The sequence below is a fragment of the Oculina patagonica genome, chromosome 9 (assembly GCF_052425735.1).
Source record: "Oculina patagonica isolate OP01 chromosome 9, crgOcupat, whole genome shotgun sequence".
In the NCBI taxonomy this organism is placed as follows: domain Eukaryota; kingdom Metazoa; phylum Cnidaria; class Anthozoa; order Scleractinia; family Oculinidae; genus Oculina; species Oculina patagonica.
The window spans coordinates 9,494,968-9,518,929 of NC_135766.1; the positions used below are offsets into that span (position 1 = coordinate 9,494,968).

The window sequence follows — 23,962 nt, forward strand, 5'->3', positions numbered from 1 at the left end:
CATAGCTTCTGTAGTTAAATGGTTTCGAATTTACAATGCACCCAAGTACGTATAAAAAAAATCCCAGCACCGATATATCAAGCAACACAGTCAAAACAACAAGTAACAAACAAACAGTTTATTATAACAGATTATAATATATATCACAAGCTTTGATTTATATCAAAAACGAACAAAACCTTTTTTCAAAGAACGCATTTTCCCAATTCATATCCAGCGTTCCATTTTTCCATTGTTATCTCCATGGAGATAGGGGGCAGATAAGTAAATAATATTTAACCGTTCCACCGTCCGTTGTCCGTTCTTGGTATTCCCGCTCCAGATGTCGCAGAACCCAGAGCATGACTCAGCAGATGCAAATAAACTAAACATTGTGTCGTTGCGTGACAGACTGGAGTTAAGGTGACTAGTACACAGGTACATTTCTGTACAACACGTACTGTAACTCGAATTTGTAACCATGCAGATATCCGCGTATGCTGTCATTGCTGTAGTTGCATTTGTTGTCATCTATCTCCTCGTAAAGAAATTCCAAGGAAAAAGAAACAAGAGACACTTCAAGCCTGGTACAGTCGTCCTACACCAGTTCGCTCCAACGGAATTAACGGTGAACCCTTCTCCGCCTTGTATCAAGTTGGAAACGTTCCTTCGCATGACAGAGATCCAGTACGGAAATGATTATGGTTTGAAGTTTTCCAAGAAGGGGAAGGTACCTTGGATTGAGTTCAACGGGCAAGAAATCGCTGATTCTAACTTTTGCATCGAGTTTTTGAAAAAAGAATTCCACGTGGATGTCGATTCTCATTTAAGCGCCGCAGAAAAAGCCATTGCTCACAGCGTCCGTACAATGTTGGAGGAAAACACTTATTGGTAAGTGTAGCGTTTAGGATTTGTTGTAGCTATAGTAACTTTCAAGGGTCCGGGGCATGCTCTCCAGAATGTGCCTGAAAATAAAAAAAAAAATAATAATAATAATGCTAATTTAATTAGCGTATGTTGCATAATACTTATACGAAAAAATATAACGCCATGTAGTTTTATGTCATTTTAAGCCATTTGCTGAGCTGTCTTCTTAATGATGATTCTTACCGCCACATTCTTCTACAGATAAGCGTTTTGCTAGTTTAAGGTTTCGTGCAGGTGTAAAAACTTCTTTACTATGGTTGACTTTGGTGTTTCTGTTATAATCATATTGACACGCTCTTTGATTCACATATGTTAATAACTGAATGCCTCAAAGCCCAGAAAACCCTAATTGAAAAACGTTGACCCTGTGAAAGGCATAAACCATAAACGATATGACTCAATGGCATAGTCTTGGTAAGCGTAGTACTTAATGTTCGTTTGTTGATAATCAAGATATTTTCTTTCTTTGAAAGCTTTGAGGGCATGATTTATGCAACCTGTCTTATTATCATGTTTACTGTCACAGACGACGATCATTTTTTCCCGATTTCCCAGTAACATTTGGGTCGCATCGTTCATGGTTTATGCTTTCTCATGGGTCAACGATTCTTAAATCAGGTGTATCAATGTACGTTAAATGTGGAACACCGATAGAACTAGGGAATAGTGATCTATAAATTCCAAAGATAGATATCTTACGATTTATAAACCGCAAAGGCCTTTGAATGTGCCATTTATAATTTTCAATGAACTGACTGTATCATGACTGTGATGTGATTGTAATTCACAGCTAGGAGCCTTGAAAATTAATATTGGGTCAAATGTCCGATAGGGTAAATATAGTGTGTAAGTCACAACAAAAATTTCACTCCATTCTAACAGCAGGAATTTAATTCGATTGTGCAACTTAAATGGCTCGCTCGTGGCTCGTGTTTGTCCATTGAGCTACAAACTGATTATTATTTACATCAAAGTAGAGACGTTCTATTGACGTGCATCAAAGCTGTTATGAAAATTAAATAGCTGCTTTATACCAGGAAAACACTAATTCACCCGTCACGTATGTCCTCGTCCTCACATGTGTCCTCGGATACCCAAGGACAGTTAGTGGCTTGTTGTTTCGTTGTTGGCGGTAGTAGGGCATACTTAGGGCATACATACAAAAACAACAACACAATGAATAGATCTAGACTTCCAGATGATCGGGAAAAAAAGATTCAGAAAAAAAATCAAAACTTTAAAATTTTCTGAGCTTTTTTCTTAGGTTAGAAGCCCCCCCCCCCCCCCCCCTGGGGGGGTGGGTACTCCCATAAATTTCGGATAGGGGTGTGCCACCAAGGTTCTTAAACCCTGACCCTATTTAAGGATAAAGAAAGCGAAAATTGTTTTCTTTTTTTAAGGCCCAAGACCGAAAAATGACATCCTATTCAAGGGGAGGAGAAGCGTTCCATGACGACCCAAATAACGGCTAACCGCGCACGGCAAGACACGAATCTTTATAAAATCGCTTTACTAATACATGAAAAGAAAATTCAGTTTTATTTTAGCTAATAGAATTTAGGTACCCTATCTAAGGATCTCACAGGGAACTCATTGCCAAAAGGAGCAAACACATAAATGAACAGAAAATTCAGTTTTAAGATACCTTTGTTTTCGTTTAGCTGGGCGTTTATTTTAGCTAATAGAATTTAGGTACCCTGTCTAAGGATCACACAGGGAACTCATTGCTAAAAGGAGCAAAAATGATACCCTATTTTAAGGACCGAGAACCTCAAAAACCATACCCTATCGGGCGGCACATACCTCTATAGGCCACATATGGGAGTACCCCCGGGGGTTAGAAGTGTCGACTGACTGATTTTATCTTTAACCAAGTGGTATTTACTGTGTGCATTATTTTTTTTGGTGCACGGTACAAACGATCACATAGAAATATGACGAAATGCGTCGCACAGGTAAACATGTACAAGCCACCATACCGTAAAATTCCGGTTAAGAGCCCCCCCCCCCCCCCCCCCCCCGCTTAAAAGCTTTCCCCCGGTTATAGACCCATCTACCTGAAAAAAAAAGTAAATCCGATTATAAGCCCCGCTCCCACCCCGGATATAGGCCCACCTCTGCCGGATGACAATACTGAACAGGGAGCCTCGCTTTACTCATTGTTCATACTTGTGAAGACGCGAACCCACGCTTTAAACTCGAGATCGTGCTAAACTTTTTACTCACACTTGTGAAGACGCAAACCAAGCCTTTGAACATGAAATCCCCCTTTTAAAACTTTGTTCAAAAATGGCCATATAGGGTCTTTTTTAGGTCGTAAAACAAAGCCTAATGTTATCAAAGTTGAGCCAATTTTCTTGATACGGGCAATACCACAACCAATCGCGGTTTAAGACAACACATGAAAAAGACGCTAAACTGGGTTAACTCATATTTTTTCTGCATAATCAGGAGGTAGGGGGCTATTTGGAACTAGTGTGGTGGGACTCTTTCCCCAGGCTCGGGCCCCTCGCTTTTGTCCCGACATTTCTTCACCGATTTCTTCCCCCACCCCAGGTAGTTTCGAATGTCCTCGGCCCCTCTTAGTGCCTCCAGGCATCCGAGAATGGTGGTTTGTCCTTAAATTCGCAAGTATCTACCAGATGAAAAAATGGTGTTGAGTTAATTAATTATTTCCAGATAATGACCACTAAACGCAACGTAATGGCGCACTACTTCAACTCACAACGCTACGAGTGCTCATCGCGAAGAAACCATTGCAGAAAGAGTGCGTGCAGTAGTAGTATGTACTACACTCTGAGGCAAAAATTTTTGCCACAGAGATTTAGTACATACTACTTCCAGTGCTGAATTTTTGCGCTTGATCTAAAACTGAATTTTTGCGCTGGATTACAAGCGGAGCGTTTCATAGTATTTTATTTATAAAATGCATGAAACTTATGATCAAATATAATAAAATATTATATTTGCTCCTTATCTTAACAACTGAATTTTTGCGCTGGATTACAAGCGGAGCGTTTCATAGTATTTTATTTATAAAATGCATGAAACTTATGATCAAATATAATAAAATATTATATTTGCTCCTTATCTTAACAACTGACACAAGGCTGAAAAACCAACCCTAACTCAACCCTAGGTTCAAAATAAAAAAAACTTCTTATACTCTTTTTCAAAATTTTGGATACAGTGCTTTTAAACAAGCCGAGTTTTTATGCTGTTGTTATTATCATGGTAAATCTCTTGTACTGAATATCTGTTGTGAATTATCTTCTAAAACTGGATCCAAAAATGGATTTAAAATTGGATCCAAAAATGGATTTAAAACTGGATCCAAAAATGGATTTAAAACTGGATCCAAAAATGGATTTGAAAAATGGATTCAAAAAATAGAATCAAAAATAGAACTAAATCTTAGAATCAAATCACAGAACCAACCCTTGCTAAACCCTTTAATCAAAATAAAAAAATCTCTTATACTCTTTTTTAAAAATTCAGTGCGTTTAAAATCAACTCTTTTATTCCTGCTTGCCTTTTCATATGCAAAAATCAGATTTGGTTCCCACTGTTATCATATTATTAATAATTAAATACTTCTTATCCAAGGTCATAAGAAAATTCAAAAAGCATTTTCTATTTTGGCAACTATATATAGCAACACAATAATATTTACTTTTTGATTTTTTCAGCCAATCAGAGCTTTCATTTTTTTGTCCAAAATTGTTTCTTAAATGTATAATTTTTCCGAATTGGTTTCAAAGTTGGTTGGGTTTTAGAAGCAGTTATTTCACCATGGTTTACACACAAGCGCAATTGGAAGAGAAAATAATACATGCAACCGAGGTGATATCAGAGTCTTATCAGATATGTTTGGAGCTGTATCAGACACCAAAAGTTGATATTAATATGAAGCTTGATGAATTTAAACAGAATTTATCTACAATGGATTTGGATACTGTAGAGGAGGGATTTGAGAAGGGTTTGTCGCTGTTCACAGAGATAAAGAAGATGATTTTTTGTTGTAAATGATGCTGTTATTAATATGCTTTTGTGTTAAAAGATGTCTCCATTTACCGGCTAGTTTATAGTTATAATTATTACAAATAACACAAAACCATTCCTTTTTAGAAGCATATACTCTTTTCGATCTTCTTTTTGCATCCATTTTGTCCTTTTCAGTAAAATATCTCCGGACTTCAACCATTTATATATATATATACTTTAGAAATTTTTATATGGTTTTATGCGTTTTTTACTAAAAGTTATATCAGTAATATTCATACTAATTTAAAATATAATTTAAAATCATTATATGTGTTCTTTGATATCGCCCTTAAGGAAAAAACGCATAAAACCATATAAAAATAAAATCTCTTTGTAATATATATATATATGAATGATAAAAGATTTATAATCGGTTTAACCTCGGATAAAAATGATAGATCGAATGATATTAAAATAATTGCTAAAATCTTAGAAGATGAATTTAATTTCAAGCACATGGTATTTAATCAGCCAAAGAGTGTAGTTGTTATGGATGGTGGTGCTAACCCATGGGCTGATTATATTGAAGCATATTTTGATAATTATAAAGATACTAATTACGTAATATCAAATTTGTTTAATTTAGATATTGTCGAAATGCTTTTTGATAACGGCTGTAGTATTATAAATATTGATACCTTTTTTTATAATGAAGATCAATTGGATGAAAAATTAGTTGTTGATAAATTCAATGTTTTTTTAAAATGAATGTATGTCCTAAAATATTTTTTGTAATCAAATACTGATTTATAAAAATATTATACTTAATATTTTTATTTGCATGTGTAATACTTGATAATTGATTTTAAGGCACTCTTAACATATACTCCATAAATAAAATTAAAAATTGTTTATATATCTTTTAAATCCTTGATTGGAATCCAACTGTTGAAGTCATCACTGTATCCTTTCCACTTAACTAAAGCTTGTTTTTTCTTATAATCTCTACGGATCACTTTATCAATTCTGAATACATCCTGTTTTGCTTTTAATAATTCAGGTTCATAAAAGCTTCCTTGTATGTCTTCATTATTGAGATCTTTCAATTTGTATGTAATGGGATTAGTATGTTGGATCTTAGTAATTACGAACATTTCTTCACTCCAATTCGGTGTATAACCCTTATCGAAAACAATTCGTTTATACTTAGATATTCGGACCTTGTCACCTATTTTGAATTTCGGTCTCTGTTTTGATGTTTTCATATCACCGTATAGGTTAAAGTAAACAGTTCCTTCATTTTTTTTATTTGAAGCTTCTATGGGTGTCATTTTGATAGAGCTATGTTTTGTATTATTATATTCTTTTACTATTTTTGGTAGCATTTCAAGATACTGTGTATTACCTTGAATAGTAAACTGTTTGTACATTTTATTTTTCAAAGTTCTATTAAATCTCTCAATAACAACAGCTTTACCTTCATTAAAAGTAGAATACATGTTAATATCATTTTGCTTTAGCCATTCCTTGAATGTTTTGTTATAAAATTCAGATCCCTTATCGACCCAGAGATATTCAGGTTTACGCTTGTCATTAATGACAATATTGTTGAAAGCGTTAGTTATTGATGCACCTTTCTTATCTTTCAATTGTATAGCCCAAGCGGATTTACTGAATACGTCAATTATAGTCAATAGATATTTATAACCTTTATTCCATTTTGAAAGTTTATCCATAAAAACTAAATCAGCAGACCATATGTCGTCAATTCCATTTGATATTACTCTTCTAGTTTTAAATTTTCGTCTGATTGGCTTATGTAACTCATCGGCTAATTGTTGAGACCAATCATTTTTACTCAACGCCGTTTTCCGTTTTTTGTCTTCTTTTGTTTTACACCCATACCTACTTTAGCCTTGGTAGCAATAGTGTTCCTTGCAATAGCATGACCCCATTGTCTGTCTTTCCATGGGATAGCATCAAGGGCTTTTACCATCTTTTTATCAGCTTCGTTTTTGCATTTAACCTGATCTTTTGAGGGTTTATTTGCACAGACGCTGTAATCTACATCATGTTGCATCGATACAGCATCTGTTTTACCAGTTGGTGACTGATATATTTTTAGTATTTTACCTGTATTTGGATCCCATTTTACCTGTTTTTCAAGAGGATTACCCGGACCGGTATATTTATGGCCTGGTATAACAAACCCCTTTTTGGGTGCTACTTTCAGAATAGCTTTATGAATATCGATACCTTCACCTTTGATGAATTTACTCTTTTTGTTTTTACAGATTGAGCATGTTGATTTTTCAATATTTTTTCCGTTTTTTGATTTTGTCTTCTTTTTATTTATTGAATTTGTTTTTTTCTTACATGAAACGCAGTATGATTCACACATTATATATATGTTAGATATTAATCACAGTATTTATTCCTCCATTTTCCTGCTTTTTTATCCCAAACGGTTCCAGAGCATGACGGATCTTGATGCTCACTTGGAGATGTCCAGAATTTCTTTGAGAATAATCCGTTTTTCGTGTTGAAGGCACCTTTTGCGATATCACCCGACCAATACTTTTTAAATAAATCCTTATCACCACCAGTAATACCTATTATGAAGCTTGCAACGTCTTGAGCTTGTTGAAATCCTGGAATCTTTTCGCCGACCTTTTTGTTAATCGTTTCACCAACTCCTCGCCCCTTTTTCTCACTCACAAAACGAGTTTTAGTAATACCACAAGAAACGCATTTCGATTTGAGCATTAAACGATTGTTTTTTGTTCTCACATATTTTTCAGAACCAGGAACTGAATTAGTTTGTATTTTTTCACGTACGCAAAACGATTTTACCATTTTATATATAATATGATTACATATTTTTGAAATAATTGCTTATAAAACGTTCATTGTACATCGTATCAGACATTGATAATGGCATTAATATATCGTGATACTTTTTATCGTACACCAATGCTTGATGCAGGAAATAAATACAATAATAGCCACAAAGAACCGAATCAATATGTTGATATTGTGTGTTATTATACAAAACTTGTTTTATTCCATCAGTCTCTGCTCTCATTTTAAATTCATTGGGGTAAGGCATTCCAAAACTATCAAAATACCACAATGTTTCTTTCTTATGAGCAGGGACGCAACAAGTCCAATGAGTACCGACACCTTTATATCTGTCTAAATTGATTATACACGGGCTATGTGTTTTAGGCATGTGTTGGTCTCTGCTGTATATCCCTGTGATATTAATTCCCAAATACTTACACCATCTCAGGAGATCAATATTACTCAGAGGCTTTTTGACAAATGCAGGCTTTCTTACTTTCTTTTCGGTTTTAAGATTTTTTTTTTTTGGAAGCACTAATCCACCTGTTCTAAGAAATTTATCATATGATCCTATTACTGGAGGAGATCTGTAAGATAATACATCTTTCTTACTTGGTAGTTTAATTTTACCACCGTTTTTTGATCTTTGTTTTCTAATGTTTGGTGATGGATAATAAGGGTATTCTATTTGCATTCCTGTACCTCCTTGATTATCAGGAGTGACTTGAATTCCTTTTCCAATCACCTTTCGCATTTTACTTATTTGTGTTTTAGATAAAATCAATGTAATCCCTTTACCCTTACTTTTTAGTTTATTATACCGTGTTATTTGTCTTTCTGTAAGGTATAACTCAGTATTACCCTTCTTTTTGATCTGATGCTTATCAATCAATAAACTCACTTCACTTGAATTTTTGATTGCTCTGGCTAGCTTTTTCATTTGGCCTTCTGTTAAAGGAATATATGTTGAAATATATTTTGTGCTCATAGTCTTGCTCTATATATAATAGTGTTAGATTAAATATTACATAAAAATAAGTTCATTCCCAATTTTGTCAATTACAATTTTTTCTTCATAAAGAACTACAGCGTATATCATGTAATCGTCAGTAGCTTGTACATTCAATCTGTAATGAAACAATAACTGTTTTGGATCATCGGTAACCGATTCCTTATGATTTCTTAAATCGAAATAGATAACAGGAAATAATTCAGAATAATTTTGTAAATTTAACTGAGTTCCTGTATTGTAGTCGTTGGTTCTAAATGCATATTCTTGAATGTCATTATATAATCTTGGTTTAAAATCACAATCATACTCTAGTTCTGGAGTAAAATATGAATTTCCAAGTTGCAATCGACAGGTAGATAGTGTACATGCATTATCACCCGCATTTATTTTAAAAGTATCAAAAATAAAGGGATTTTCTAATTCATTATTTGACTTGTTTCTTTGTAGATATACAAAAACATGTTTTGCATTTTTAATAGCTGGTGTAATTTGATATATTCCGGAAATAGCATTTGTTGGCGATGAATGTTTAATAAATTCTCTTAAATATGTCCATTTTGTTGCTGTTAAAAAACTACTATTCACTAATTTTTGTCCTGCTGATGTAAAGTTCAAACGTGGTAACCATAACTGAAAATCTAGAACAACATACCGTGTTTCATCCCCATCAACTCTATAAATAAATTCTCTATCATCATTTAGTGTTATGTTTAGTTCGATTTGCATAGGTGGTATCATTTTATCGCGGAGTTCTTGAAAAATTGAAAACCTATTTAACGGAATTATTGCGTATACGTCTTTTGATTGTGAACACAATTCAGCTCTTTTAATTGCTCCTACTTTTGGGGCTGTTGTTAAATTGCCCGCTAATACAGCTCTATCGTCGAGATACCAATTGAAATTGGTAGCTACTGTACGACTATAGTCATCAGAGAATTCAAGCAATCCTTTTATGAAACAGATTTTATGCAAGTCATTACCATCGTAAGGTTTTTTACCTCCTGAAGTTATCATAATGTGATTTATAATACTGGTACTATCATTTATCGTTGACGTTAGCGCAGGTGTTTCTAGAGCATTGACCGCAATGTTCGATCCATCAGCCTTTTTCTCAAGTTTATATTTCACGATAAAATACCCATTATACCAATCAAACCAACTAGACCTATCAGTCATATTGAATATATACCCTGTTTTTTCCTGATATAGCCCATTTGCAGGTCGAATAATAGGTGTTTGCAGATTGAATCGGAGATAATCAACTTTTTCAACATTTTCTATGCTTCTGAAACTCATTTATATTATTAGATTATATAATTTACTTCAATTGTGCTAATCGTTTTAAAATAAGATCCCCAGCTTTTTCACTTCTATTTAACACGGTTTTTAAACTTTTCTTTTGTGCTTTGATTATTGGTGATTTATTGATATCTTTTATCATTTTTTTAGCATATTGTCCGATATTTGATAAATCATTAGTTATTAAACCTGATCCTTTATGGCGATATTGATATAAACCTTTTTTAGGGTTATAAAATTTTGACCATTCGTATACTCGATTCATTTTATATTATTAGTTTAGATTAATTCACCTCTTTGATAACGATATGAAACGCCGTATCGATTTCATTTAAATCAATGGGACGATTATACGAATCGGTTATATATATTCGAATTGAATCAATGCTATTTTTATTAATTGGAGAAAATTTCAATCTTCTCGGTTCAAGAGTGAAAGGAAATGACCTACGAATTCCTTGTGCTATAATACTAAAACAAAATAAAACGTCTCTTGATTCATCTGTCAAGGATCTTTTAGTCAAATCGCAATGAATACATATCATATCAACGCTCCTTGTTAAATCAGGTATTTTGTCACTTATATTACTACCTGAAGTTAAAATTTTCTTATCAAAACCCAGTATCATATTAAAGTCTGATACAGATAGATCTAATTCATAATTTGGCTGTATGGTTATTATTGTTCTAAATAATGATAAATCAAACGTAACTAAAAATGGATAATCATCGCCATCTTTACCAGTTGTATTTTTTAAAAAAGTATCAATATCACTATATGAATACATGCCATTAGGAAATTCAACATTTTTAAAACTTGTATCACTACCTGTTGTTTTTCGATATCTAATCTTATTATTGGTGAATGAAGCCGAAATATTATACCAGCTATACGTCATACTGATTATTTCGTCTAGTGCCATCTCATAATTTTTATTTGGATCAAGGAATAAAGGCTGGTCAAGATAAATTGTAAAATCATGTGCTTTCTGATTATAATTATTGGCTTGTCTTTTTGCCCTAAATGAACTAAGTATCAAATGTTTCTCCATTATATATATTTAAATTAGATAAAATAATTGTTATAAATTTTTTCATATAGACGCTTTGTAATTCTTTTCACTCTTAACAGTTCGTCCAATATTGTAACACCTTGATTTCTTACTTCATTACTTGAATTTCCAGCGTTAATGCTTCCGCAAATTACATCCAGTTTTTCAATAAGTTTTTCAGGGTCTCTGTAATAAATAGCCTTATAATTATGGGCTAGACCGCCACCTTCCCATTCATCGTCTTCTCTATCAGAATCAGGCGCTGTGTCCCTTCTCATAGCATCTATCTTATCAAATAATGATTCCTCTATAGTTGGTTTTTTTTTATATTTAGTTTTTTTGGGGGTCTTTTTCAATTTTTTTGATTTTTCCTGTAAATCCGAAGCTGAGAAAGGAACCCGTTTGTACTCCATACGTTGTATTTTATGCTTAGTTAATAACAACTGGTTTTCAATTCTATCAATTTGGTTTGTAAAATCTTCATCTATTTCCAACAGGTCATTATATGATTTTCCTTTGTATTTACCAGATTTGATCATATTTTTACCACTTTTCTTCAGTTTGCCTAATAAAACACTAACCTGACGCCTTTCTTCGGCGAGAGATTCCCTTTGACGATCTAACTCCTTTTGATTAGCACTTGTGTCCCATTTTTTTCTCTTCTGTTCTATTGAGGGTGGTGGATCAAAATCGGGCATTTCATCTTCATCTTCTGTTTGAGCTTCATCAATGGGTGGCGGTGGATCAAAATCGGGCATTTCATATTCATCTTCTGTTTGAGCTTCATCAATGGGTGTCGGGGGTGGATAATTTGGCATTTCATCTTCATCCTCATCTTCATCAATTGGAAATTCTGGAAGAGGGTCAAGCTCTTTTAACCCTTTATTATTCAACTTTTTAGTTGCTTCAATTTGTGTATCGAGACGAGATGTTACTGGTTTAAACATTTTTGTGAATTTGATTTGGCCTAATTCATCTGCCAATTTTGAAGACATTATTTGATTATTAATATTCTTGATTTGATTTTCAACTTCTTCTTTTTGATCAGCAATTTTTTGCCAAGCTAATAGACTCATTTATATATATTAGTGTAGATTATTATCAGTCTTTCATCAGTCTTCCAGAAGTCTTTCATCAGTCTTTCATCGGTCTTCCAGAAGTCTTTCATCGGTCTTTCATCAGTCTTTCAGGCGTCTTTCATATTATATAACTGATATATATAATATGAAAATACCAAATTATGACACTGAAGACGATATAGTCTCGAACTTTAAACAAGTATACGATTTCATGCCAAATCAATGTTTTCGTATGCTACTTTGCGCTCCGAGTAATATGGGAAAGACTAATACTTTAATGCATATGATTTACAATTTATTATATTTCGATAAAATATATTTATATGCAAAAAATTTAGATCAGTCTAAATACCAGAATCTTATCAATGTGTTCCAACCAATAAGCGATGAAGCTGGTTATAACATTATTGAAGCTAGTAACGACCAAATAATTCCTGTTTCTAAACTAAATGATGATAATCAAAAGCTCGTGATATTTGACGATTATGTTTGTGATAAAAATCAAAAACCATTAATCGATTATTTTATACAAGGGAGACATAAAAACTGTAGCGTGATATATTTGTCTCAAAGCTATTTTAAAACGAAAAAAGACATAAGACTTAACTGTTCGCATTTCTGTATTTACGAATTCCCAAGTGCTAATGAGAGGGCACTGATATGCCGTGAAAACAGTATTCCAAAAGAGCTATACGAGCAAGCAACTAAAGACCCATTCAGCTTTTTATATATTGATAAACCACGTAAATTCATAACAAAAAATTTCGATGAGAAGATTTAATCTAACATATTAACATAAAATGGGTTACATTAATGACGAAAATGATTTTATGCATACCAAATATTCTCAAAGTGCAAAACCTGCAATTGGTTTTAAACAACTGGGAGCTGATTTCGATATGGATAACAAAAAGATATTCAGGTTAAAGACTCAATCCGATGTAGCCATCGACGCCGATTACGATTCGTATGCTCTTGATTTGTCTTCAGGTGTCAACAAAGGATATCTTAAATTGAATTGTTTGACAAAAGATGTTGCTGGAAACGATTTCGATGCCAACCAAGCAACGATAAACAACAGTGCACCGTACTATGACGGATTGTACCAAAAAACAAGTCTAGTATCGAAAGAATACGTTGATTTAATGGACACCAACCTTGAACAAAAAATAGATAGTAAAATACAAAATAAAGCCGATCTTAGTATCAATAACGAACAAACGTTTAACAGCATAATAAATGTTCCGAATTTTGATCAAGGATACAGCAATATGTCAAACGTAATGAATAAAGAATATATTGACTCCAGAGACGCGCTTAAAGCCGATAAAACATATGCCGACAATACTTTTCTAACGAAGAAAACAGGTGCTATTTTAGCTAATACCCTTCAGAGCAAGGCTTCCAAAATATATGCCGACAGTACTTTTTTAACGAAGGTTGTTGGTAATGGTTTAGCTCAAAACATACAAAATAGGCTCAATATTCACGGTAGTAACATGATGCAGGCAAATCTCGATATGGGTGGGTATAATATAACACATCTAAAAGACCCAAGCAATGATACAGACGCTGTAAACAAAAAATACATGCTTGATTATGTTGGTGAAAGTCATGTTCAATCAGCTAATGGTGAAAATAAATTCAAATATATAATGGATGATCCCAATGCACAAGTGAGTCAAGAAGATGATGTCGAATTGGGGAATGTTGTAACCTTTCAAAATTCACCACATAAGGTAAATAAAAAGGTTGTTGACATGAAATTATTGCTTGACAATTCTAAAGGCTATTACAGTTCAAGAATTGGACTAAATCTGTATTTATTGACCAATGATCAATATACTGCTGTTCTTGAGATTATGTGGGTTAGTGATGATATTGACCCTGACAGTTTGGAAATATATGGCACATCATCCATAGAAACTATTCATAACGTTAGCAGAAAAACGTTTAAAACACAAAAGTATATCAGGTTAATAAGTCAATTCACAAAAAGTCAAAACATTGGGAATAATTACCTATATATTGATATAGTCATGAAAAATATGCCTGGAAGCTCTTATGATCAAAAACTACAAACATATTTTACTGTTTATGGTATATCTGGCCATCAATCCAATGTCGAACCAAGTATTTATGATCAAATATATTATATAGCTAATGACCAAATTAATTTCAACACAGCCATCAATATGGATAATAAAGCTATTTATGGCGTTTTAGAGGGAAATAGTGATAGCCAAGCCGTCAATTATAAACAACTGAATAGCTTCAATGATAATCTTAAGGCCTATCTTGAAACAAAAATATTATCACTCCAACCCAAAAGTTATTATAATGAGGTGTTTGAATACTTTTTTGATTTATTAGATCCATCAAATTTCATCATGTCAGATAGCAACGGAGCTGTATTGTCTGGATTAAATGATAATCTTGTCTTTAATCCCACAAAATTGTTAGCAGATTTTGATCCGAAGAATGGTTTTTTTGGTGTTTTTAAAATTAATTTAAATACAAATATCACTCACGCTGATAACTGGACTTTTTATATGGGATTTAAATATGACTATAAGCCCAGTGATAATAAAAGGATTAAAATTGAATTTATCGATGGTGATAGCTTTAGTTTTCCGTGGGTTAAAGTGGAGCATAATAAGCTATTCCTCGATTATGATCTAGATTCATATACAGAGCAAATTAGAGATGGTTATATAGGTAAATATATGAATCTCTGGTATACAAAGATACAGGATCAATTTAGAATCGCTGTTTGCAATAATGTTATGAGTATTGATCAAACATTTTCTGGGTTTAATATCAATACATCTAGCATTAAAATTTCTTCAGATTACTTTGTACAAAGAATCGGTTTTAGTAAAAATATATACCCGATAAATGGGCCCATCTATCATAAAATTCAATTTTCAGATAAAACATACGATGTATTCTTTGAATAAATCGATTTAATCTAATTCACTTATATGAAAACAGTGAAATTGGTTAGCAATATTATTGATTCTATTGAGAGATTAATTCAAAACATTAGGAAGCTGTATTACACAATAAAGAACAAGCGCAATGCTAAAATGACAAAATGATAAAACAAAAAAATCATATATAACTAATATATATGACTAAACATCGAAAATGCATATTTACATGGAACCATATATCAAGCGAACTGACTGAAGACCAAATTATAGAATTGAAAGCTTATTATCAAACATATCATCGAAAATGTTGGGCTTACAAGCAGGCTGTTAAACGTTTCAAAAAATGGAAATTATTAGGGAATTCATTGTCTATCATATTTGCATCAAGCGGATTCGCCTCCTCTATAGCGACTGGTGGTATTGCTTTGATCACAATATCAACAATTTCATTATTGATTCAGGCTTTGATGATACATAAGAATCTCGAACTAAAAATTCATAACTCCATATATGCTTACCAAAGCTATCAACACCTTTTGAACTCTATTAAAGGCGCTATGAGAAGTGGCGATTATAATCCGTCTAGCATCCTAAATACAATGAAAAGCATTGACGATTATATATGCGATACCGGTCCAATAATCGATCGGTATCTGCTCAAGTATGATGATAAATTTACCAAATAATCCGTGCGATCTGGGACGATTTTAATGCTAAAATATTTGCCCAATATCGATTATAAAATTCAAGCGTTTTTATCGATTTTGAAACCTTTATAAACTCAAAAGGAAGATCAAGCAATTTAAATAACTGCCTGAGGATATATTTAGTGCTTATCATTCGTCTTCGGAGTTTATTTATAGATGGAAGAATACTATCAATCTCATGAAATATTTTATAAATTTTATCGCGATTATCATGAGACAATTGAACTCCATTTTTAATACATAAATCGTTTAAAACATTCTCAATGTGGTATTTACGATTATAGATGCTTTTACGCCATATCTTATTTCTGTTCTTGTAAAAATCAATGAACTCATTGTAATAAATAGAACCATGAACCAAACCGCAATTAATACAAACATTTATACCGTTTTGATTTGACATATCCTGCTTACTACAGCATGGCTCAGCATCCTTGTTACCTTCTATCAATAGTTGATCGCATAAAGGGCATATAGGTTCTTTTAAAATTTTTAATTCATCGTGGATTTCAGAATTACAAACCATTATATATATAACACACATAACTTCACGGCACAGCTGTTTTGAGTAAAAAAATCGTTTCCATTTTGGTTTCCATTTTGGTTTCCATTTTGGTTTTGGTTTTGGTTTTGGTTTCCATTTTGTTTCCATTTTGGTTTCCATTTTGGTTTCCATTTTGGTTCCATTTTGGTTTCCATTTTGTTTCCATTTTGGTTTCCATTTTGGTTTCCATTTTGGTTCCATTTTGGTTTCACAATTGTGAATCAAAATATGTAGCTTTTGATTGGTTAAAAAAATCATATGAAGAAGCATTTTAAATATTAATCATTTCAAAACCGTTGGGGGTTCCAGCCCTGATTTGCATATGTCAACTTAAGCCAAAACCAAAAAACGAACCAACTTTTCTGATTCCAGCATCTATCCATAGACTGAATAAATATGTATTTATATCACAAACATTGCTTCTGAGAAGACATATGTTGATCCTTACGAGGCCTTCCACGTCGTCGTTTCAGTTGTGTATGTTCAATCTGGTCTTCATTTGATATTTCAGATCTGCTGTTAAGGTCTGAAGATAGCATTTTAATAATACAAATATTAGCTTCAAGGATGCTCTGAATACACCACATTTTATTAATGAAGACTATATCATTCGAGCTTTCATCAGCTTCTGGCAGGTGTTTGATATTTAATGTAATATCACTCATTCTATATATATTAATAAAGAAAATAATTATATGTTTATATCTATCACTCAAACGCACTATAAAAAACACTTAAGGAAATAATATATAGTATATATAATGGGACGAAATAAAAAATACGATAATGAAGAAGACAGACAAAACGCTATTAAGGAAAGCAAGACCAGATATATGCTAAACAAATCATGGATATGTGATGCATGTCAACATGACTACACGCTCGCTGGAAAGCACTCACACATGAGGACAAAGAAGCATATTAAAAATACTGTTATCAAGGCTATTGAAGACCAATACAACATAATACCAGTTGAAAACATATAAAGCAATATTATATAATTATATATTGTATAGCACAGTATATATGAATTGCTGTTATCTGTCGCCTTAGGTGACCAAAAATATATTTATTTCTGGTTATCTTTTAAACGCACCAAAAAAATCTCAAAAATAATTTTTACTATAAAAGGACTTAAAGGTTTGGTGATTTTATATAGTACACAAAAATGACACAAAAAAATATCTCAACCAATATTAATATGGACGAATCTGATCTCAACAATCTATCTAAAACCGACCTTATAAAACTCATTTTATCACTAAAAGCCGAACCAAAAGCACACGAGCACAAAAAGGTCGAGCCGAAAGCACACGAGCCCCAGAAGCCGAATCAAAGCCCCACCCACTCGCGTAAAATACCAAAAAAGAAGACATACCAATCTCATTCAAATACTCCTAAACCAATAACAAAAACCCATAATACTCTTAAACAACTATCAAAAAGTTACCTGAGGGATGCAAAGACACTTGGCTATACATGGATAGATCTTGTAAAAAACTCAACAAGACAAAAAGTAATCAATAAAATTCAAAAATATAAGACCGATAAGACCTTAAACAGGGCACTCAATGAATTTAATTTCGATGACAGTATTTTTGATTCAACATCCAATGACCAACCTCTATTCAAAATAACTGAAATCGGAAATACAGTTAATAAAAAATTTAATGCTTTTACCAATGAATTTAAAATAAATGTACGCAAAAATTTCATTGGTGATAAAAATGATGTTTTCAGTGTATTTGAAAAAATGGTTAAAATGACAATAAAGAAAAGGCAGTTAAAAGGTAATGATAGATTCAGATTGGTAATTTCAAATGATGAATTAGATCATCCTATCTCAACAAAATTGTTAAAAGTTTCTGATTTCAAGTTAAATCAACTTTCAGATATAATCAATACGTTGGAGTATAAAGAAATAGATTTAGAAAATTGCAAAATAATTATTCAATCTGTTAAAATACCTGCAGGAAAAGGACGGTTATATTTATCAAAACAAACAGTGACTAGAAAGCAATGTATTATTACGATAAAAAATAATGATACATTATGCTTAGCAAGAGCCATTGTAACAGCTTATGCTAATTTACACCCTGAAAATTACACCACAACTCAGTTGAAAGATGGGTTCAATAAAAGCCGAAAACTACAAGAAATTCAAGCCAAAGAACTTCATAATAATGCTAATGTTGAAATTAACGATTATGGAAATTCTTTAGAAGATGTAAATAGCTTTGCATCACATTTAGATGTAGAGATTAATATCATAGATTCTGAACAGTTCAATGAAATCATATATACAGCCAATAATGGTAAAACAGACAAAATTTATTTATACAAAACACGGAATCATTATGATGTCATAAAATCAATGACAGCTTTTTTAGATGTAGCATATTACTGCCATTCTTGCAAAAAAGCTTACACGAAACGTGATAAACACAAATGCCCCCAAAAATGTCTATCTTGTTTCAAATATTTTCCAGATGGAAATAAATGTAATGGTAAAGACGTTACATGTAATCAATGCAATCGTGTTTTTCATGGTAATACTTGCTTCAAAAACCATACTAGTAACAGATCGAAAAAAGATGATGATTCAGTATGTAGCAGTGTAGCAAAATGTTTAAAATGCAATCAAATTATACTAAAACCATATATTAAAATACATAAATGTGGTTACAAAATGTGTAATAATTGTAATAGCTATTGTGAAAGCAAACATAAATGTTTCATGAAAAAGATCAAGTGTAAGGGTGGAAATTGCATCAAAAATAGCAAAAACCCTTGCAGATTAAATAAAAACATACCTCGAAAAGATTATTGCTACTCATGTAAAACGTATAATGAAAAATATTTATTTTTCGATTTCGAATGTACACAAAACACTGGAACACATGAAGTTAATTTAGCTATCTGCCATGATTTCAATGGTAATGAATCAATCTTCAATGATATTAATAGTTTTTGTAACGGAATCCTCAATGATAAATATAAAGGATATACACTTTTGGCTCATAATAGCAAAGGGTATGACAGTCATTTTATACTAAAATGGTGTATAGATAATGGTTTCAAACCTTATTGTATTTACAATGGTGCAAAAATTATGATGATGGAAATTCCACAATTAAGAATCAAAATAATCGACAGTTTAAATTTTATTCAGCAACCATTATCATCGTTTCCTAAAACGTTTGGTTTAAACGAGTTGAAAAAAGGATATTTTCCACATTATTTCAACAAAAATTGTAATCAAAACTATATAGGAGAGATGCCTTCTAAAAAGCATTATGGGTATAATCAAATGAAAACCCATGATAGACAGAAATTTTTACAATGGTATGATGAACGTGTTAATGAAAATTATGTTTTCGATTTCAAAAAAGAATTAATTGAATACTGTAGGTCAGATGTTGATATATTAAGAAGATGTATGTTAAAATTCAGGCAAGATTTCATTAAAGAGGAAAATACTGACCCACTAAAATACATTACAATAGCCGGTGTTTGTATGGCTATCTATAGAGGGAATTATATGACAAAAGATACTATAGGTATGGTTGATAATGTTGTTCAAACAGAAAACCATAGTGTAGTTAGTATTGCATGGCTTGATTACATAAGTAAGAAAAATAATATTAAAATTCAACATGCCTTAGAAGGTGGCGAAAAAGTTATCAATAACAAATTAAAAGTAGATGGATTTTGTGAATCTACAAATACTGTTTATGAATTTCAAGGTTGTTTCTGGCATGGTTGTCCAGATTGTTTCAAGTCTGATGTTATCAACAATAAGAATCAAAGTGATATGGGTACTTTGTATAATAAAACACAAGATAAAAACAACAAAATAACAACTGCTGGTTACAATCTTATTGAAATGTGGGAATGTAAATTAAAAAAGGATAAAAGTTTTCAGAAATATTATAAAAATGATTGGTATAGAGAAGTGGTTGGGCAACTAAACCCTAGAGATGCTTTCTACGGGGGGCGTACAAATGCTACCAAATTATTGTACAAATTCAAAGAAGGCGAATGTGGTAAATACGTTGACTTTTGCTCCTTATATCCTACGGTTCAGTTCTACAAAAAATATCCCATTGGTCATCCTAAAAAAATAATATCACCAGAAAAATACGATACAAAATGGTATGGATTCATAAAATGTAAAATTTTAGCTCCAAGAGAATTATATCATGCTGTTCTACCTCAGAGAATCAAATGTGAAAAGGCTGAAAAGCTAATGTTCCCTCTGTGTATATCATGTGCTAAATCAAAACAACAAGAAAGATGCCAACATAGTGAAAATGAACGATCATTTATAGGCACATGGACAACCAATGAAGTCAATAAAGCCATTGAAAAAGGTTATAATATCATAAAAATATATGAAGTATGGCATTTTGAGGAGGAATCTTACGATTTATTCAAAGGATACATTAAAAAATTCATGAAACTAAAACTTGAATCAACGAAATATAATTTTAAAAATGACAAAGAAGAAATGATATTCAGAAATAAAGTCAAAACGAATTTAGACATTGAATTAGGTGAATTACATGAGAATTCGGGATTACGAGCTATTGCTAAAATGTGTTTAAACTCACTTTGGGGTAAATTTGGACAACGAAATAACATGAATCAATGTAAATACGTAACTGATATAAATGAATTTTACCAAGTAGTTCTAGATGACACAATAGATAATTTAAACATGAATTTCATAAATGAAGAAATGGTGCAAATGAGCTACACTTACAAAGATCAGTTTGTTGATAACAGCTATAATACGAATATATACATTGCATGTTTCACGACCAGCAGTGCACGGTTAATGTTGTATGAAAAACTTGACTATTTAGATAAACAGGTGTTATATTTTGATACCGATAGTATTGTGTATATTGAATCCCAGAATGGTAAGACAATAGAAACAGGCGATATGCTAGGCGATTTAACAGATGAGTTAGATGGTGATGTTATAAAAGGTACCTTCGTAAGCGGTGGCCCTAAAAACTACAGTTTCATATATGGCGATAATAAGCAAAAGTGCGTTATTAAAGGTTTCAAATTAAATCACGAAAATTCCAAGATACTAAATCACACTAATATGATTAAGATGGTTAAGGGCGATATCAAAGAACTCACATTAGTAAATGAAAATAAGATAACAAGACAGAGTAAACAAATTGTTAACAAATATGAGGAAAAGGTATACAGCTTTGGATATGACAAACGCGCAATAAAATACATATCGGAAAGATGTATTGAAACATATCCTTATGGTCTTAGGTTTTGATTTTCATTATGTCAACGAGGTTTGTTTTAAACGCACTAAAAACGCATAAAAATAAAAACATACACTATATATATAGATAAATGACCAACATGAAAATAAACATGGAAAATTTAAAGAAAATATGTTTCAAAGCAGATACATTCAAAAATATGTCTGATGACGCAATAAACACACTGAAGTATATCGTAACATTAAAAGAATTATCAAAACTCGGAGATTCGGTATATGAAAATCTAGACACTTTAGTATATTTAGAAAAAAAACTAAAACAAGATGGACATTGCAAGCCATTAACAAAATTATTAAATGAAGAAAATGAAACAAGTAAATACCTATGTAACATTTACAATGATTTAAACAGTGTATTATCCGACCTTAAAAAAGAAAAAATGAATTCAAAAATAACAAAAATCATAATCGTTTTAGAAGATAATTCACAACAGATATTCAGTACAAGAGATTTACCATGATAATAACAACAGCATAAAAACTCGGCTTGTTGAAAAGCACTGTATCCAAAATTTTGAAAAAGAGTATAAGAAGTTTTTTTTATTTTGAACCTAGGGTTGAGTTAGGGTTGGTTTTTCAGCCTTGTGTCAGTTGTTAAGATAAGGAGCAAATATAATATTTTATTATATTTGATCATAAGTTTCATGCATTTTATAAATAAAATACTATGAAACGCTCCGCTTGTAATCCAGCGCAAAAATTCAGTTGTTAAGATAAGGAGCAAATATAATATTTTATTATATTTGATCATAAGTTTCATGCATTTTATAAATAAAATACTATGAAACGCTCCGCTTGTAATCCAGCGCAAAAATTCAGTTTTAGATCAAGCGCAAAAATTCAGCACTGGAAGTAGTATGTACTAAATCTCTGTGGCAAAAATTTTTGCCTCAGAGTGTAGTACATACTACTTGCAGTCTTAATTTTGTAGCTAAGGTTGAGCATGAAGAGTGCCTCTTCTATGACTTATTACTTTAAAACTCCCTTTCTGCCTTTTCTGTTTTAGGGCCCTTTTTTACTACCGCTTTTTATCTGACTATGCCAGCTACGTGCGAGGGACGCTGTTCGGTCCTCTTATCTTGCCACTCAGATATCTAATATTTTACATGGTACAAAGACAGGCCAGGCGTGATCTGTGGTCACACGGTATCGGTCGACACTCAGAACAAGATGTCTACGGGATAGCTGAGAGAGATTTGCTTGCGGTATCCGCAATATTGGACCAGAAGAAATTCCTATTTGGAGAAAAGCCTTGCCTTGCTGACGTTGCAGTTTTCGCCTACATCGCAGCATCCTGGGACTGTCCACAAAGTTTTGTTGCCGAACTCACCAAGTCTAAAGCGAAGAATCTTGAGAAGCATGCTCAGAGAATGAAGGAGATGTATTTTCCAGATTGGAATGATATCATTCCACGAAGGAAACATAAATCTGATTAAAGAAGATTCCGTCTGCTTGCTCCCTGGCTCATTGATAGATCCAGATATCATAAAATGATAAGGAACCTTACGTTTTATACAAAAGGAAAGACTAATAGTCCTTATGCATGTTTACGTAAGACTGGCTTTTTTCACCACCAAGCCTCGCTTTCGAAATGAAAACGTGCAAATTTTATCACGAACGAATTCCCTAAGCAGCAAAGATAAAAAGAATACCCACGTGAAAACTGCATGAAGGTGGCAGAACTTTGAGAATAATTGGCGTAAACGAGGCTTGGTGGTGAATTTTGAGCATATGACGTTATCACGCATAAGGTCTATTTCCTGTCACATGATCAAGCCTAAGTCTTAAACTAGGTTTATTATATGGCTACAATAGTACGCGCGCTCTGATTGGCTGCTGAGCGGGCATTATTTTCTTGTAATGACCGGGCATTATGAAAACATTTCTCGGTTCGACGGTTTTTTGAGTTGTGAGTAAAAGCTACTAGCGCAATTGCGAAAACGACAATAAATACCGACAAAATGTAACTATCTTTTCAATAACTGAAAGAAAAATATTAGCATACCGATACTTCTTTAGTATGAGCGACGAAGAGAGCCACAGAGAGCGAGAGCGAGTTTCACCTCGGTGTTTTTTAGATATTTTTAGAATAGCGCTAAAAGGCCATATAATAAATAACTTACTAGTAGTAATCAGCGATTAGGGGAATGCGTTCGAGTAAGGCTTGACAGGAGGGGTAGTTTTTGGTGTTGACTGAGATTTCCCCTTTTTCTTGTACAATTTGTTGGTGATGGGACAAAAGAGGAAGGTGAAATGTTTGTAAGAATAATTTAACAACATTGATT

General features: G+C 32.5%; 2 protein-coding genes across 2 annotated transcripts in view; one reads left to right on the forward strand and one right to left on the reverse strand.

Moving 5' to 3' along the window:
- LOC144665657 (CUB and sushi domain-containing protein 3-like) overlaps positions 1 to 23,962 on the reverse strand; it is a 546,049-nt gene that overhangs the window by 483,271 nt on the left and 38,816 nt on the right. The window lies entirely within an intron of this gene.
- On the forward strand, positions 415 to 23,956 carry LOC144665769 (failed axon connections homolog). The gene is made up of 2 exons (XM_078527065.1): positions 415 to 870; positions 22,684 to 23,956. The coding sequence occupies exons 1-2, from the start codon at positions 461 to 463 to the stop codon at positions 23,111 to 23,113; spliced, it is 840 nt and encodes a 279-aa protein (XP_078383191.1). The 5' UTR covers positions 415 to 460; the 3' UTR covers positions 23,114 to 23,956.